This window comes from Pristiophorus japonicus, chromosome 1 (genome assembly GCF_044704955.1).
Source record: "Pristiophorus japonicus isolate sPriJap1 chromosome 1, sPriJap1.hap1, whole genome shotgun sequence".
Taxonomy (NCBI): domain Eukaryota; kingdom Metazoa; phylum Chordata; class Chondrichthyes; family Pristiophoridae; genus Pristiophorus; species Pristiophorus japonicus.
In genome coordinates this window covers 47,727,910-47,745,300 of record NC_091977.1, presented here as the reverse complement: position 1 = coordinate 47,745,300, position 17,391 = coordinate 47,727,910, and the positions used below count along the sequence as shown (strand labels likewise).

Genomic DNA, 17,391 nt, shown 5'->3' with positions numbered 1-17,391 from the left:
TGAACTGTACAAAGTCATGTGTTTTTTCCATTCGTGACACCAAGCAACTGCAGCTGATGTAAAGCCAATATCTGAACCTGTAATGTTAAAGGTGATTAAGGGGTTGCTTGAATTCTTCTGAAACTTGAAATTTATAATGACACTTTGAAGAATCTCAAGAGCTTCTAGATTTACACTTCATTCAAGTGCTCAAACCAGCATTCAAGATGACTGAGTGGCTGATAGAGTGATACAGACTGTGAAGGTCCAACGTTCAATCACCAGTCTGTGCTGTTAGCTGATGTCAGCTTAGGGGACAGTGGTAATGCTGTAATTTGAGTCAATGTTCCTAGACGAAGGACCAAGAAAGGAAAAGGTTCAGGATTCCAGTTACTGTCATTCGGTGAATCCTCTTGAATGTTCATGCAAGGTGAATTAGGCTCAGCTGTGATGGATACCAATACTCAATGTTACACAATTTAGGAACTACGAAGGCAAGGTAAATTAAGATTTTCATGGTCCATGCAACAATGCCCTAGTATCAATTGTTACTTTAAGAGAAAGGTAAGGAGGGAACAATTGGGAGAAAATTCCAACAATTAGTTCTTACCTCTTGCTGTATAATATCATGGCCTTGTCTCATCAGATGGTTTGTTGATACACCTTGTGTTGGAGAGTATGGAGATTGGTGCGATACCTTTAGCATTAAATAATCAATCAGTTGCTCCCGAGAAGGATGTCTCCCAACAGTTGCTTGGGACATGGTGTGCTGCGGTTGGTTGCAGTTTATTGGAATTCTTGAAGATTGATACATCTGGCCATTTGTCAAAGGCACCTGGGTACCAAAGTAACAATGAAAAGTTCAATATTGTACTTCAAACTTACATTTTTTTTTAAAGTTTTATGAATGATCTATGTGATCACGCTTGTGAGTTTGGAGAATACACCACTCAGCCCATCTACCTTGCTCCATCATCTTGGGTCTGTTTAAGGACCCAATTTTCATCTTTTTCTATCCTGAATCCAGATTTCTTAACTCATGAACAGATCCAATCTCCTGCTGAAATCTTTAACTTTGTATTTATTGCACTAGGTGGCAGTCTTAGAGCAAACACATTTATGCAAGACTAGATGAAATATCAACCAATGTATTATTTTCTACTGAAATAGCTAGCTAAAAGCACAGGAATATAGAACAAGTCACTAGAAATATATGAGAAACCTGGTAATATGTTTATCTTCTACTTGTGAAAAAAATGCCTCGGCTCAGCTCTCCCGACAGTGACATGGCTTGGGGGATTGTGAATATAAACTCCGATCCAACCATTCAATGGTACTACGTTTGTGTTCCAGTGCACTGAACTAATTTGTCCCTCCAAGATTAACTCAATACTCTGAATGCAGTTTTCTGTAAACAATTTCATAATCTCTTTTGCAAATACACAAAACCAAGAAATCAGGACATGAAAATGTAATTACATTACAGCTGGCACAGCGGTCTATTAAATAGTAGGTATCAAATAGAACATGAAACTTATTTCCAAAGTCATCTTTCACCACAATAAGTAGAAGCAAATCATTTAAACTTTAAACATTAAACTCTCCAAAACACACTTGGTAAATAGGACATGTGATTCAGTCGCACAGACCAGAAGGTTGCAGGTTCAGTTCCTGGTCTGTACGGAGTCAGATGTTTATAGCTGAGGTGTCAGTCAGGGTGCTCCTGGACATGAGTTGGCGGGGGAAGAGAGCTAGGTGTTTATTTTTTTACAGCAGATATGTATAAGAACATAAGAAATAGGAACAGGAGAAGGCCATACGGCCCCTCGAGCCTGCTCCGCCTTCAATAAGATCAAGGTTGATCTGATCATGGACTCGGCTCCACTTCCCCACCCGAACCCATAACTCCTTATCATCGTTTAAGAAACTGTGTATTTCTGTCTTAAATTTATTCAATGTCACGGCTTCCATAGCTCTCAGACAGCGAATTCCACAGATTTACAACCCTCAGAACAAATTTCTCCTCATCTCTGTTTTAAATGGGTGGCTCCTTATTCTATGATCGTGCCCTCTAGTTCTAGTCTCCATCAGTGGAAACATCCTCTCTGCATCTACCTTGTCAAGCCCCCTCATAATCTCATGTTTGATAAGATCACCTCTCATTCTTCTGAATTCCGATGAGTAGAGGCCCAACCTACTCAACCTTTCCTCATAAGTCAACCCCTTCATCCCCAGAATCAACCTAGTGAACCTTCTCTGAACTGCCTCCAAAGCAAGTATATCCTTTTGTAAATATGGAAACCAAAACTGCACTCAGTATTCCAGGGGTGGCCTCACCAATACCTTATATAGCTGTAGTAAAGTGGTGCAAAGTCCTGAAAATTATTTAAGGAATATCTTCAGGAGCAGAAAATATAGCAAGTTATAACATTTTATGAAATACAAAAGCATATAGCTGGCACACATCTAGAAAGGCTTTGAATAAATCATTTAAAATATTTCTACATTAATATTTCCGAGGCTTCACACAAGGAGCTCTAGATGCCAAAAGAGCAAGAGGTTGAAACTGCTCTGTTTTGTGACGCCCGTCAGTGCCAGCAGGGGGCGCTAAATCATTTTCGCCCGGGGGTGGAGAAGCGCCATCAGCTCCCGCGAGATTGCTCGGGAGTTAGCAGAGGTGCTGCTGCATAACCGCCGATGATGTCATCGCCGTGTGCAGCAACACCTTAGCACCGACCCTTTTCCTCCCCGTAGTGGTGTCGGCACCAGCCTCACGGGTCGCGAATTGGGCCAAACTCCACTCGCAGGGCGGAAGTTAAAGGGGATGTTGGGAATGTCCCGCACCGCCATCTTAACTGTTTGGCCAACTCACCGGTCGGCCCCTTCTTTACACCTCTAGCGTGTTCCGGGCCACCATCGTGCAGCCCAACACTTCTTTTTGGGTGCCGGTCTGTGGCCTTGGCAACACGCCGTCCTGGTAGCGCAGTGGAGGCCATCAAGAGACCTGGCAGAGTGTGCAGCGGCCCCCTCCTTTAGCGGAAGAGCAGCATTGAACCACGTCAATGCTGCGCGGAGCAGCCACATAGCGCTGCCGTGAGATTGTGCTCCATTTCCTGCGAGGGGCTGCAACCGCAATTTCGCGGCCGGGGCAAGACATCCTCACCGAGTGCAGAAAATCCTGCCTGAGCCGGCTACCGCCCCCCAATCGGGGCGCTGGGGAATTTCTCCCCCCAAATGTTTTCATATCCAGGTAATGGAATAATTTTTAAATTGCTGCCTCTGGAAATCTGCTAAATTATGCTGTTAAAACACCCATTTCAAGTGGTGCAGACTCTAATCTTACCAATGATCTGTGCAGCAGTTTCAAGATTTCAGCTGTATTAACGGTGCTCACAGGAAAATCAGTCGAACTTAGGTGACCCACTTTTGCAACAATTAAAAAGGACCTTTTTCTCAATATATAAAATACACATTATAAACTGAAATGTCACTAGAGAAAGATTACAATGAGAAAGCAAACCCTTTTGGCACAAAAGGGAAAATAAACAGGTTAATAGATAATACAAACCCATAAGGAATGAAACTCAAAGAGTATAAACAAAATGGGAAATAAATAGATCAATAATGCAATCAAAAGGGACATAACTTGATTTAGTTGGCTGGAACAGATTAGCAGATATTTGAAGAGACAGAGGCCCCAAGTTTCCACATGATTTGCTCCTGATTTTTAGTATCTTAGAAATCGGAATTCTCGTCATTTAGTTTGCCCCAGTTCTAGTCAGTTAGAACAGTTTCACTTTGGAACAGAATTTTTTTTTCCCAAAAGGGGGCGTGTCCGGCCACTTACGCCTGTTTTCAAAGTTTTGTCAGTGAAAACTTACTTCAAACTAACTTTGAATGGAGTAAGTGAAGATTTTTGTACGCTCGAAAAAACCTCGTCTACACTTTAGAAAATCAGGCGTAGGTTACAAATCAGGCGTAGGGAATGGTGGGGGGGGGGGGGGTTTAAAGAAAAGTTTACAAACATTAAACACTTCAGTTTTACAAATAAAGAGCCATCATCAATAATAAATGATAAATACATCAATAAATCAATCAAAAAAAATAAATATATATATTTTTTAAAATCAATAAAACATTTTCTACTTACCGACTGCAGCACCGGGAGCCCTCCAACAGTGTGCTGGGATGCCCCCCCCCCCCCCAGTGTGTCTGTCAGTGTCTCTATCTCTCTCAGTGTCTGTGTGTGTGTCTCACTCTCTGTCTGTCAGTGTCTGTATTTCTGACAGCGAGGGGAGGGGGAGGAGGGGAGCAGAGGGAGAGAGGGGGGGGGAAGCAGGGAGGGGGGAAGCAGGGGGAGAGAGGGGGGGGAGCCGGGGGAGAGAGGGGGGGGAGAGAGCGGGGGGAGAGAGGGGGGGAGAGAGGGGGGGGAGAGAGGACGGAGATTGGGGGGGGGGGAGGAGGACGGAGATTGGGGGGGGGGGGAGGAGGACGGAGATTGGGGGGGAGGGGGAAGGAGATTGGGGGGAGGGGGAAGGAGATTGGGGGGAGGGGGAAGGAGATTAGGGGGAGGGGGAAGGAGATTGGGGGGAGGGGGGAAGGAGATTGGGGGGAGGGGGGAAGGAGATTGGGGGGAGGGGGGAAGGAGATTGGGGGGAGGGGGGAAGGAGATTGGGGGGAGGGGGGAAGGAGATTGGGGGGAGGGGGGGAAGGAGATTGGGGGGAGGGGGGGAAGGAGATTGGGGGGAGGGGGGGAAGGAGATTGGGGGGGAGGGGGGGGAAGGAGATTGGGGGGAGGGGGGGAAGGAGATTGGGGGGAGGGGGGAAGGGGGAAGGAGATTGGAGGGGGGGGGAGGAGATTGGGAGGGGGGGGAGGAAAGAGGGGGGAAGGAAAGGAGAAGGGGGAGGGAGGCTGAACGGGCAGGGCCCGTCCCCAGCACCAGATTTACAGGTAGGTGGCGTTGGGTTGGGTCGGGTCGGGGGGGTGGTGGGAGGGAGGTCGATTCGGTTCGGGTCGGGGGGAGGGAGGGAGAGGGAGGTCAGGTCGGAGGGAGGTCAGGTTGGGGGGAGGGAGGTCAGGTCGGATCCAGTCCGGGGGCAGGGGGGGGGGGGGTGGTGGGGGAGAAGCGGGAGCCGGTGTCGGGTCCGGTCCGGAGGCGGGAAGCGGGAGTCGAGTCGGGTCGGCAGGAAGCAGGAGCTGTCCGTGGGAGGAGCCTTATTCACGCAGCCCCAGTGAGGCCATTCGGCCAGGGCTAGGGGCTGCGTGCTTCGGGCCCCTCCCACACAGTTTCGGGCGCCTGGAGCTACTGAACATGCGCGCCCACTGTAGCACGCATGTGCAGAGCGCCCGGCACTGTATTCAGCGCAGGGACCTGGCTCCGCCCCCTACAGCTCCTGCTGCGCTGCGCCGAGGGCCAGAGGACCTGCAGGGAGGTGGAGAATCTGGAGGGTTTTTTTAGGCGCACTTTGTGGCGCGAAAAACGGGCGTCCAGGTCGGGACTGCGCCGTTCTTGGCGCGGCTCGAAACTTGGGCCCAGAATGTCTCCAATTACTTCACTCAAATGCTGCACTATCTGAAGGCACCACACACATATGCATTCTAAGTACTTTTGTTACGCCAGACTACGTACATATCCTGGAAAAGTAAATGTTATCAATCCAAGGCAGTTTTCTTGTGCTGTAATAAGTTTGCAGATGACACTAAACTGGGTGGCAGTGTGAGCTGTGAGGAGGACGCTAAGAGGCTGCAGGGTGACTTGGACAGGTTAGGCGAGTGGGCAAATGCATGGCAGATGCAGTATATTGTGGATAAATGTGAGGTTATCCATTTTGGGGGCAAAAACACGAAGACAGAATATTATCTGAATGGCGGCAGACTAGGAAAAGGGGAGGTGCAACGAGACCTGGGTGTCATGGTTCATCAGTCACTGAAAGTGCGCAAGCAGGCGGTAAAGAAGGCAAATGGTATGTTGGCCTTCATAGCTAGGGGATTTGAATATAGCAGGGAGGTCTTATTGCAGTTGTGCAGGGCCTTAGTGATGCCTCACCTGGAATATTGTGTTCAGTTTTGGTCTTCTAGTCTGAGGAAGGACGTTCTTGCTATTGAGGGAGTGCAGTGAAGGTTCACCAGACTGATTCCAGGGATGGCTGGGCTGTCATATGAGGAGAGACTGGATCAACTGGGCCTTTATTCACTGGAGTTTAGAAGGATGAGAGGGGATCTCATAGAAACATATAAGATTCTGACGGGACTAGACAGGTTAGATGCGGGAAGAATGTTCCCGATGTTGGGCAAGTCCAGAACCAGGGGACATAGTCTGAGAATAAGGGGTAGGCCATATAAGACTGAGATGAGGAGAAACTTCTTCACTCAGAGAGTTATTAACCTGTGGAATTCCCTGCCGCAGAGAGTTGTTGATGCCAGTTCACTGGATATATTCAAGAGGGAGTTAGATATGGCTCTTACAGTTAAGGGGATCAAGGGGTATGGTGAGAAAGCAGGAAAGGGGTACTGAGGGAATGATCAGTCATGATCTTATTGAATGGCAGTGCAGGCTCGAAGGGCCGAATGGCCTACTCCTGCACCTCTGTTTCTAAGACTTTAGAAGAATTATTGACAGCTCCAAATGTTTATGATGGAGCAATTCTTTTTGCAGAGTCCCTGATATTTTTCACATCAGGAAGCCCCAACAGAAGTCTTCAAAATTCCACGTGAATCGTTTTAAGCAAATCCTGAAATTCTCCTGACGTGGTGCAATTTCAGGGCCGTAAAAAAAAACATTCCTGGAAAAATGTCGAATTCAAAATTAAATCTGCTTTCTAGTCACATTTATCAATGGCAATTTTAGTGATAGCACCTCCCAGCCTTCTCAATGACACACAAGTGGGCTTTCTAGTTAAACCAATAAAATCCCAATTAAAAAATATTGAAACCATTTTACATTTGATTTCAGAATATTTCGTAATGATTTCACTTTTAATAATGCTACATTATGCTTCTGAGCTGGGAGAAAATTGCTGCTTTACATCACTATTTGCACCAGAATTAATAGTTGTAAATCCATCCATGTGTGTTTGTACTAAGCACAGCCAGCAAGAGGAGTTCAATTGCCCAATTTTACTTTTTATGGAAAAAAAACCCTCAAATTGGCACAACTGAAAACATGGCCAAAATAAGCATCTAATATAAATGCCAACATGCAGCACATAATAAATGTAAAAACATCTTTATAAAGTTAATATCTAGAATAGAATTAGCATCTATTATAATGACACTTGGGAATTTCTGGAGTTAGAAATGAACAATCACGAAAATACTGCAGCCTCAGAGTTCACAGCTTTCCCAAACTGCTAAGTATATGTCTATGCAATATCCTATTTAGCATATTTCTACATGGTCGCTTGGACATTGTGTTGGAGGATAAATAACACATCAGCTTCCTTATAAATTATAAAGTGAACTTGCAGGCTCTACATCAAGGCATTGCCCTTCTGGCACCACTAGTATGAACAGAATATTTGCACAAAATAATCTTTAACATAATTTATGAACATTATTAGAAGAAACTAGGTACATGAAACGATAATTCGATCCTTTAAAATATATATTTTTTGTTGTTGCAAGTACTGACTGCATTGGTTTGCTTGACAGGCTAGCCCTTGATTAGATGCAGAAGTACTGTCGCTTGGGTGTGATTTTAATTGGCTGTTTAAAATATATAACCAATGCTTGGTTGGTTGGGCTGACGTAAAGGTTTGTGCGATGAGCAAAGTCCATCGAGACTTGTGCTTTTCCAACTTTGAAGGGTAGCAGAGATGATTTTATAGAGGTATAAAGGACAAGTTTATGGGATGGAAAAGGTAATTCTTTAAATTAAATAACGAGCAGCACTGGATAATAATTATTCCAATTAATAAAAGGGAAACTTGGGGAATGTTAGGGCTATTCTGGGTGGATAAACTAAGATGGCTTTCCTTATTAGTAATTATATTGTGATTCATTCAAGTTTAAAGTTACTGAACTTGAGAAACAGTTGTTGACACTTCACACTATATCAACTGCACAGCAGATTTTACTATCTTCTGCAAACTTCTTAATCATACCCCCTACATTCAAGTCGAAATCATTGATATATACCACAAAAAGCAAGGTACCCAAAACTGAGTCTTGTAGAACCCCACTGGAAACATCCTTCTCGTCGCAAAAACACCCATCAACTATTACCCTTTGCTTCCTGTCTCTCAGCCAATTTGGGATCCAACTTGCCACTTTGTCTTGGATCCCATGGGCTTTTACTTTTATGAGCAGTCTGCCATGTGGGACCTCATCAAAAATAATGCTAAAATCCATATACACGTCATCAAACACACTACCCTCATTGTTACCTCCTTAAAAAATTCAATCAAGCTCGTCAGACATGACCTTCCCTTAACAAACGGTGCTGATTGTCCTTGATTAATCTGTATCTTTATAAATGAAGATTTATCCTGTCCCTCAGAATGTTTTCCAATAATTTTCCCACCACCTATCATTAGAATAATATATATACTTTTCTGCAGTTGTGACTCAGAAGTCCAAATAGTCCATTGCCTCTTACATGCACCCATTGGAGCAAGGGGAGAAAATTCAGCTTCATATTAAAACCAACACAGGACCAATAAAATTAAGATCTTGCAAAGAAAGATTGAGGCATTAGCTATTGGATTAAAAAGCAGACCTTCCGGTGAGGGGCCGGGGGGGGGGGGGGGGGGGGAAGTGGTGGGGTCTTGGGTTACTCCCAGTGCAATGTGCCAGGCCAGTTAGGGAGAAGATCAGACACATCAATATGTTTCAGACTTCTGACAATGGGACAGGTTTCTGGGGCTGGAAGAAGCTCTACATATTGGCTTCACTTAAACCGAACTAGTGCCACTGTCCTCACCAGAAGGGTAAACAGAGCAGTGGAGATGGGGCTAAAATCAGCATAGTAAAAGGGCAAAGCAATCTAAAAATGTAAACTGGGAAGGGGAAGATTGGGAGAAAGATAGTCAAGGAAAGAAAAAATAGGCAGGAAAGCAGTAAGATTGTGCCAGGGTGCCGTGTTTATATGCAAATGTACTAAACAATAGAAATAAATGTCAGATAACTAGAAGTACTAATTAGAATAGAGGTACTAATTAGAATGGAGGAACATGATAATACAGCATTGGCAAATAGTTGGCTTCAGCTGGGGTGAGGCTAGGAAGTAAATATTTCTGGTTATAACATTTTCACGAGTGAGAAAAAAAAAGGACGAGGTGGTTTATTAAAGATACAATTACAGACATAAAAGGCATGTTTTCACCAATGGAGATGCAGGGTTTACTAGGGCAGAGTTAACAAGAGATCCCTAACCACATTGGGTGTATATTACAGACCATTGAAGAAAGCAAAGTAAATCAAGAATGAGATTTATAGATAATCATAGAAATGTCCAGCATGGAAGGAGACCATTTCGGCTCATCGTGTCCGCGCTGGCCAAGAGCTATCCAGCCTAATCCCACTTTCCTGCTCTTGGTCCGCAGCACTATAGGTTACGGCACTTTAAGTGCACATCCAAGCATCTTTTAAATGTGGTGATGGTTTTTGCCTCTACCACCCTTTCAGGCAGTGAGTTCCAGACCCCCACCACCCTCTGGGTAAAGAAATTTCCTCTCAGATCTCCTCTAAATCTCCCCCCAATTACTTTAAATCTATGGTCCCTGGTTGTTGACCCCTCTGCCAAGGGAAACCGGTCCTTCCTAGCCACTCTTATCCAGGCCCTCATAATTTTATACACCTCAATCAGGTCTCCCCTTAGCCTCCTCTGTTCCAAAAGAAACAGACCCAGCATCTCCAATCTTTCTTCATGGCCAAAATTCTTCAGTCCAGGTAACATTCTTCTCTACACCCTTTCCAGTGCAATCTCATCCTTCCTGTAAAGTGGTGACCAGAACTGCACACAGTACTCCAGCTACAGCCTAACCAGTTTTTGTACAGTTCAAGCATAACCTCCTTGCTCTTGTATTCCATGCCTCGACTAATAAAGGCAAGTATTTCATATGCTTTCTTAATCACCTTATCTACCTGGCTTGCTACCTTCAGGGATCTGTGGACCTGCACTCCAAGGTCCCTTTGTTCCTCTACACTTCAGTGTCATACCATTTAATGTGTATTCCCTTGCCTTGTTAGTCCTCCCCAAATGCATTACCTCACACTTAGCCAGATTGAATTTCATTTGCCACTGTTCTGCCCACCTGACCAGTACATCGATATCTTCCCGTCATCCGCAGCTTTCTTCTTCTTCATCAATCACACAGCCTATTTTAGCGTCATCTACAATCTTCTTAATCATACCCCAACACTCAAGTCCAAGTCATGGATATATACCACAAAAAGCAAGGGACCCAGGACTGAGCCCTGCGGAACCCTACTGGATACAGCCTTCCAGTCACAAAAACACCCATCAACCATTACCCTTTGCTTGCTGCTTCTGAGCCAATTTTAGATCCAACGTGCCACTTTGCCCAGGATCCCATGGGCTCTTACTTTCGTGACCAGTCTGCCATGTGGGACCTTATCAAAAGCTTTGCTAAAATCCATATACACTACATCATACACACTGCCCTCATCGACCCTTCTGGTTACCTCCTCGAAAAATATCAAATTAGTCAGACACAACCTTTGTTTAACAAATCCAATGATTGTCCTTGATTAATCCATGTCTTTCCAAATGAAGATTTATCCTTCCCTCAGGACTTTTTCCAATAATTTTCCCACCACCGAGGTTAGGCTGATTGGCCTGTAATTACTCGGTCTATCCCTTTAAACAATGGTACAACATTAGCAGTCCTCTGGCACCACACTTGTAGCCAGAGAGGATTGGACAATGATGGTCAGCACCCCAGCTATTTCCTCCTTTGTTTCTCTTAACTGCCTGGGATACATTTCATCCGGGCCTGGGGATTTATCCACTTTCAAAGCTGCTAAGCCCCTTAATATTTCCTCTCTCACTATGTTTATCTCATCTAGTATTTCACATTCCTCCTCCCTCATTGCAAAGTCTGCATCACCCCTCTCTTTTGTGACAACAGATGCAAAGTATTCATCAAGAATCATACCCACATCTTCTGCCTCCACACACAAATTTCCTTTGTGGTCTCTAATAGGCCCCACTCTTTATTTATCTTCTTGCTCTTAATGTATTTATAAAACATCTTTGGCTTTTCCCTAATTTTAATTGCCAACATTCTTTCAACTCTCTATTTGCTTTCTTGAAATCTTTTTTAAATTGCACCCCTGCACTTTTTATACTCCTCTAGAGTTTCTGCAGTGTTGAGTTCTCGGTATCTGTCATAAACTTCCCTGTTTGTCTTTATCTTACCCTGTATGTCCCTTGACATCCAGGTGGCTCTAGATTGGTTAGCCCCACCCTTTTTTATTAAGGGATCGTACTTGCTCTGTCCCCTCAGGATCTCCTCCTTGAATGCTCCCACTGTTCCGACACTGATTTACCTTCAAGTCTGGGGCGGTCGCAGTGGATTGGAAAACCGCAAATGTAACGCCCCTATTTAAAAAATGAGGCAGACAAAAAGCAGGAAACTATAGACCAGTTAGCCTAACATCTGTCGTTGGGAAAATGCTGGAGTCCATTATTAAGGAAGCAGGAGCAGGACATTTGGAAAAGCATGATTCAATCAAATAACCACATAAAAGGTTACTGCACAAGATAAACGTTCACGCAGTTGGGGGTAGTATATTAGCATTGATAGAGGATTGGCTAACAGAAAAGAGAGTTGGGATAAATGGGTCATTTTCCGGTTGGCAAACAGCGACTAGTGGGGTGCCGTAGGGATAGGTGATGGGTCCTTAAATATTTACAATCTATATTAATGACTTGGATGAAGGGACCGAGTGTAATGTAGCCAAGTTTGCTGATGATACAAAGATGGGTGGGAAAGCAAATTATGAGGACACAAAATATCTGCAGAGGGATATAAACAGGCTAAATGAGTGGGCAACATTTTTGGCAGATGGAGTATAATGTGGGAAAATGTGAGGTTATCCACTTTGGCAGGAAAAAAATAGAAAAGCAAATTATAATTTAAATGGAGAAAAATTGCAAAGTGCTGCAGTACAGAGGGACCTGGGGGTCCTTGTGCATGAAATACAAAAAGTTAGTATGCAGGTACAGCAAGTAATCAGGGAGGCAAATGGAATGTTGGCCTTTATTGCAAGGGGGATATATATATAAAAGCAGAGAAGTCCTGCTACAACTGTAGAGGATATTGGCGAGGCCACACCTAGAGTGCTGTGTTAGTTTTGGTCTCCGTATTTAAGGATATACTTGCATTGGCGGCTGTTCAGAGAAGGTTCACTAGTTGATTCCAGAGATGAGGGGGTTGACATGAAGATAGGTTGAGTAAGTTGGGCCTATACACATTGGAGTTTAGAAAAGTGAGACATGATCTTATCAAAACATACAAGATAATGAGGGGGCTCGACAAGGTGGATGCAGAGAGGATATTTCCATTCATAGGGGAAACTAAAACTAGAGGACATAGTCTCAGAATAAGGGGCTGCCTATTTAAAACTGAGATGAGGAGGAATTTCTTCTCTCGGAGGGTTGTAAGTCTCTGGAATTCTCTGCCCCAGAGAGCTGTAGAAACTGGGTCATTGAATACATTTAAAGGCGGAGATATAAAGATTGCATTAAGAGAATAAAGGGTTATGGGGAACGGGCAGGGAAATGGAGCTGAGTCCATGATCAGATCAGCCATGATCTTATTAAATGGCGGAGCAGGCTCAAGGGGTCAGGTGGCCTACTTCTGCTCCTATTTCTTATGTTCTTAAGTCACAGACTTTTAAGGACTGCAGTGATGCAAAGAGAAGGACCACGACCACCACCTTCTCATGGCAATTATCAATGGGCACTAATTATGGCCTTGCCAGCATCGCCTACATCGACAACAAATTAAATTAAATGTTGAAAAAATCTTTGATACAAAAAACAGCCGTCTTTAATTTTAAAAAGTACAATATTAAAAGTTAAAAGAACGCCTAGAAGTTAATTTTCCAATTGAACTGGAGTTCCTACTTTCAGTGATGGTTCACAGTTCAGCTTTGCTCATTGACACTTGGAACAGCTAAGCAAGGTTCTGCTCACAGTGCTGGTTTTGGGCTGACATCTGTTCCACAGTACATTATGAGATCACCACCGTAGTCTACATTATTTATAGTCATGTGGACTTCTTTCCAAATTAATCAGAACTGAAATCCACTGTAAATGGATCCAATTTCATTTTACAGCAAGTGCACCTCATGAATTAAGCATGAGAAACACCTACCTGTAATGACTATATATGTCTGACATATCCAACAAGGATAGGATGGTGGTCAAGAGTAAATAGACATGCACAGCTTCAAAGTGGCTTCTAGCTGCAGGTTTATGGAATTCGCATGGTGAATAGCTGTGAGGATAATGCAGCTCAGACAATGCAACATGGCAGAGTATATTTGCAGAACTAGCATCACAAACATTGGCCCCAAGTTTCCACATGATTTGCTCCTGATTTTTTAGGAGCAACTGGTGTTGAACGGAGTATCTTAGAAATCGGAATTCTCGTAATTTAGTTTGCTCCAGTTCTAGTCAGTTAGAACAGTTTCACTTTGGAACAGAATTTTTTTTTCCAAAAAGGGGGCGTGTCCGGCCACTTACGCCTGTTTTCAAAGTTTCGTCAGTGAAAACTTACTCCAAACTAACTTAGAATGGAGTAAGTGAAGATTTTTGTACGCTCAAAAAACCTTGTCTACACTTTAGAAAATCAGGCGTAGGTTACAAATCAGGCGTAGGGAATGGGGGGGGGGGGTTTTAAAGGGAAGTTTACAAACATTAAACACTTCAGTTTTACAAATAAAGGGCCATCATCAATAATAAATACATCAATAAATCAACCAAAAAAAATTAATAAGCAATAATTTTTTTTTAAAAAATCAATAAATAAAACATTTTCTACTTACCGACTGCAGCACCGGGAGCCCTCCAACAGCGTGCTGAGATGCCCCCCTCAGTGTGTGTCTCTTTCTCTCTGTCTGTGTGTGTCTCATTCTCTGTTTCTGACAGCGAGGGGAGCAGGGGGAGAGAGAGAGAAGGGGGAGAGAGGGGGGGGGGGGGGAAGAGAGGAGAGGGGGGGGGAATAGAGAGGAGAGGGGGGGGGAAAGAGAGGAGAGGGGGGGGAAAGAGAGGAGAGGGGGGGGAAAGAGAGGAGAGGGGGGGGAAAAGAGGAGAGGGGGGGGAAAAGAGGAGAGGGGGGGGAAAAGAGGAGAGGGGGGGGAAAAGAGGAGAGGGGGGGGAAAAGAGGAGAGGGGGGGAAAAGAGGAGAGGGGGGAAAGAGGAGAGGGGGGGAAATAGAGGAGAGGGGGGGAAATAGAGGAGAGGGGGGGGAAATAGAGGAGAGGGGGGAAATAGAGGGAGAGGGGGGAAATAGAGGGGAGGGGGGGAAATAGAGGGGAGGGGGGAAATAGAGGGGAGGGGGGAAATAGAGGGGAGGGGGGGAAATAGAGGGGAGGGGGGAATAGAGGGGAGGGGGGAATAGAGGGGAGGGGGGAATAGAGGGGAGGGGGGAATAGAGGGGAGGGGGGAATAGAGGGGAGGGGGGAAGAGGGGAGGGGGGGAATAGAGGGGGGGGAGGGAGAGAGGGGAGGGGGGAGGGAGAGAGGGGAGGGGGGGAGGGAGAGAGGGGAGGGGGGGAGGGAGAGAGGGGAGGGGGGGAGGGAGAGAGGGGAGGGGGGGAGGGAGAGAGGGGAGGGGGGGGAGGGAGAGAGGGGAGGGGGGGAGGGAGAGAGGGGGGAGGGGAGAGAGGGGGGAGGGAGAGAGGGGGAGGGAGAGAGGGGGGAGGGAGAGAGGGGGGAGGGAGAGGGGGGGGAGGGAGAGGGGGGGGAGGGAGAGAGGGGGGAGGGAGAGAGGGGGGAGGGAGAGAGGGGGGAGGGAGAGAGGGGGGAGGGAGAGGGGGGGAAGGAGAGGGGGGGGAAGGAGAGGGGGGAGAGAGGGATGGGATGGGGGAGGGGAGAAGGGGGGGATGGGAAAGGAGATTGGGGGGTGGGGATGGGGAAGGAGATTGGGGGGTGGGGAAGGAAGGAGATTGGGGGGTGGGGAAGGGGAAGGAGATTGGGGGGTGGGGAAGGGGAAGGAGATTGGGGGGTGAGAAGGGGAAGGAGATTGGGGGGGTGAGAAGGGGAAGGAGATTGGGGGGTGAGAAGGGGAAGGAGATTGGGGGGTGGGGAAGGGGAAGGAGATTGGGGGATGGGGAAGGGGAAGGAGATTGGGGGATGGGGAAGGGGAAGGAGATTGGGGGGTGGGGAAGGGGAAGGAGATTGGGGGGTGGGGAAGGGGAAGGAGATTGGGGGGTGGGGAAGGGGAAGGAGATTGGGGGGTGGGGAAGGGGAAGGAGATTGGGGGGTGGGGGAAGGAAGGAAGGAGATTGGGGGGTGGGGGAAGGAAGGAAGGAGATTGGGGGGTGGGGGAAGGAAGGAAGGAGATTGGGGGGTGGGGGAAGGAAGGAAGGAGATTGGGGGGTGGGGAAAGGAAGGAAGGAGATTGGGGGGTGGGGAAAGGAAGGAAGGAGATTGGGGGGTGGGGGAAGGAAGGAAGGAGATTGGGGGGTGGGGGAAGGAAGGAAGGAGATTGGGGGGTGGGGGAAGGAAGGAAGGAGATTGGGGGGTGGGGGAAGGAAGGAAGGAGATTGGGGGGTGGGGGAAGGAAGGAAGGAGATTGGGGGGTGGGGGAAGGAAGGAAGGAGATTGGGGGGTGGGGGAAGGAAGGAAGGAAGGAGATTGGGGGGTGGGGGAAGGAAGGAAGGAGATTGGGGGGTGGGGGAAGGAAGGAGATTGGGGGGTGGGGGAAGGAAGGAGATTGGGGGGTGGGGGAAGGAAGGAGATTGGGGGGTGGGGAAGGAAGGAGATTGGGGGGTGGGGGAAGGAAGGAGATTGGGGGGTGGGGAAGGAAGGAGATTGGGGGGTGGGGAAGGAAGGAGACTGGGGGAGGGGAAGGAGATTGGGGGAGGGGAAGGAGATTGGGGGAGGGGAAGGAGATTGCGGGGGGGGAAGGAGATTGCGGGGGGGGAAGGAGATTGGGGGGGAGGAGGAGATGGAGATTGGGGGGGGAGGAGGAGATGGAGATTGGGGGGGAGGAGGAGATGGAAATTGGGGGGGGGAGGAGGAGATGGAGATTGGGGGGGAGGAGGAGATGGAGATTGGGGGGGGGAGGAGGAGATGGAGAATGGGGGGGAGGAGGAGATGGAGATTGGGGGGCGTCGGGTCCGGAGGGGGGGGGGGGGGGTGAGCGGGGGTCGTGGGGTCGGGTCGGGTCCGGGGGCGGGCGGGTTCGGTCCAGAGGCGGGAAGCGGGAGTCGAGTCGAGTCGGGTCGGGAAGAAGCAGGAGCTGGCCGTGGGAGGAGCCTTATTCACGCAGCCCCATTGAGGCCATTCGGCCAGGGCTAGGGGCTGCGTGCTTCGGGCCCCTCCCACACAGTTTCGGGCGCCTGGAGCTACTGCACTTGCGTGCCCACTGTAGCGCGCATGTGCAGAGGTCCCGGCACTGTTTTCAGCGCAGGGACCTGGCTCCGCCCCCTACAGCTCCTGCTGCGCTGTGCCGAGGGCCAGAGGACCTGCAGGGAGCTGGAGAATACGGAGGGTTTTTTTTAGGCGCACTTTGTGGCGTGAAAAACGGGCGTCCAGGTCGGGACTGCGCCGTTCTAGGCGCGGTTCGAAACTTGGGCCCGTAGAGTTTATAATTAAACCCAATACCTGATTAAAGGAAGTACCCATATCTTCCATGATAAAATAGCCAAGCCCCACCTAATTTAAGTGAAAAATTAAGATTTTATTTGGTAATTCTGCTTAACCTCGACTACTAAAAGTAAAGCTTGCAATTTAGACAATGAATATGTTGTGGTTTGTGCCTCATGGTCCTTTGCAAACTAAAATAGCACGTAAAATAGGGCACAATACCACTGCTGTCATTAATGGTATCCATTTTATACCTTACGAGATATTAAAGATATATATTTTCAAATACGGCACATGAAAAAAATGCTGTTACAAAATTAACACCTGGCAAAAGGCAAGGAAAATGTGAACAGTGCACAACATTCAAAAGGGCAGTAACCTTTTGTTGAATTGCTCCATAAAATATTCATATGGCTAATTACTTGGTCGTACCTGTATACTTACTTTTCTCATGCTGTCTGGAGGAATATCCTTCATACCAAGTGTGCCAGATGAGTAATTCTGTAGCCCAACACCGAAGACATCATCTTGACTTGGATCCCCAATACTGTTACCCTGTGATGGATACTAAAATCGAAATGTGAAAACATACACCACTTAGGAGGTTGATTGTAAAGGACTGATAAAAA

General features: G+C 46.9%; 1 protein-coding gene across 5 annotated transcripts in view; it reads right to left on the bottom strand.

The window, feature by feature from the left end:
- The window catches only part of erbin (erbb2 interacting protein), a 280,745-nt gene that overhangs the window by 12,716 nt on the left and 250,638 nt on the right, over positions 1–17,391 (bottom strand). For all 5 annotated transcript variants that reach the window (XM_070879386.1, XM_070879413.1, XM_070879395.1 and 2 more), the window contains 2 exons: positions 17,207–17,329; positions 590–814 (listed from right to left, as the gene is read on the bottom strand). In XM_070879386.1, the coding sequence (XP_070735487.1) occupies positions 590–814; positions 17,207–17,329 (348 nt within the window). The remainder of the gene's footprint in view (positions 1–589; positions 815–17,206; positions 17,330–17,391) is intronic.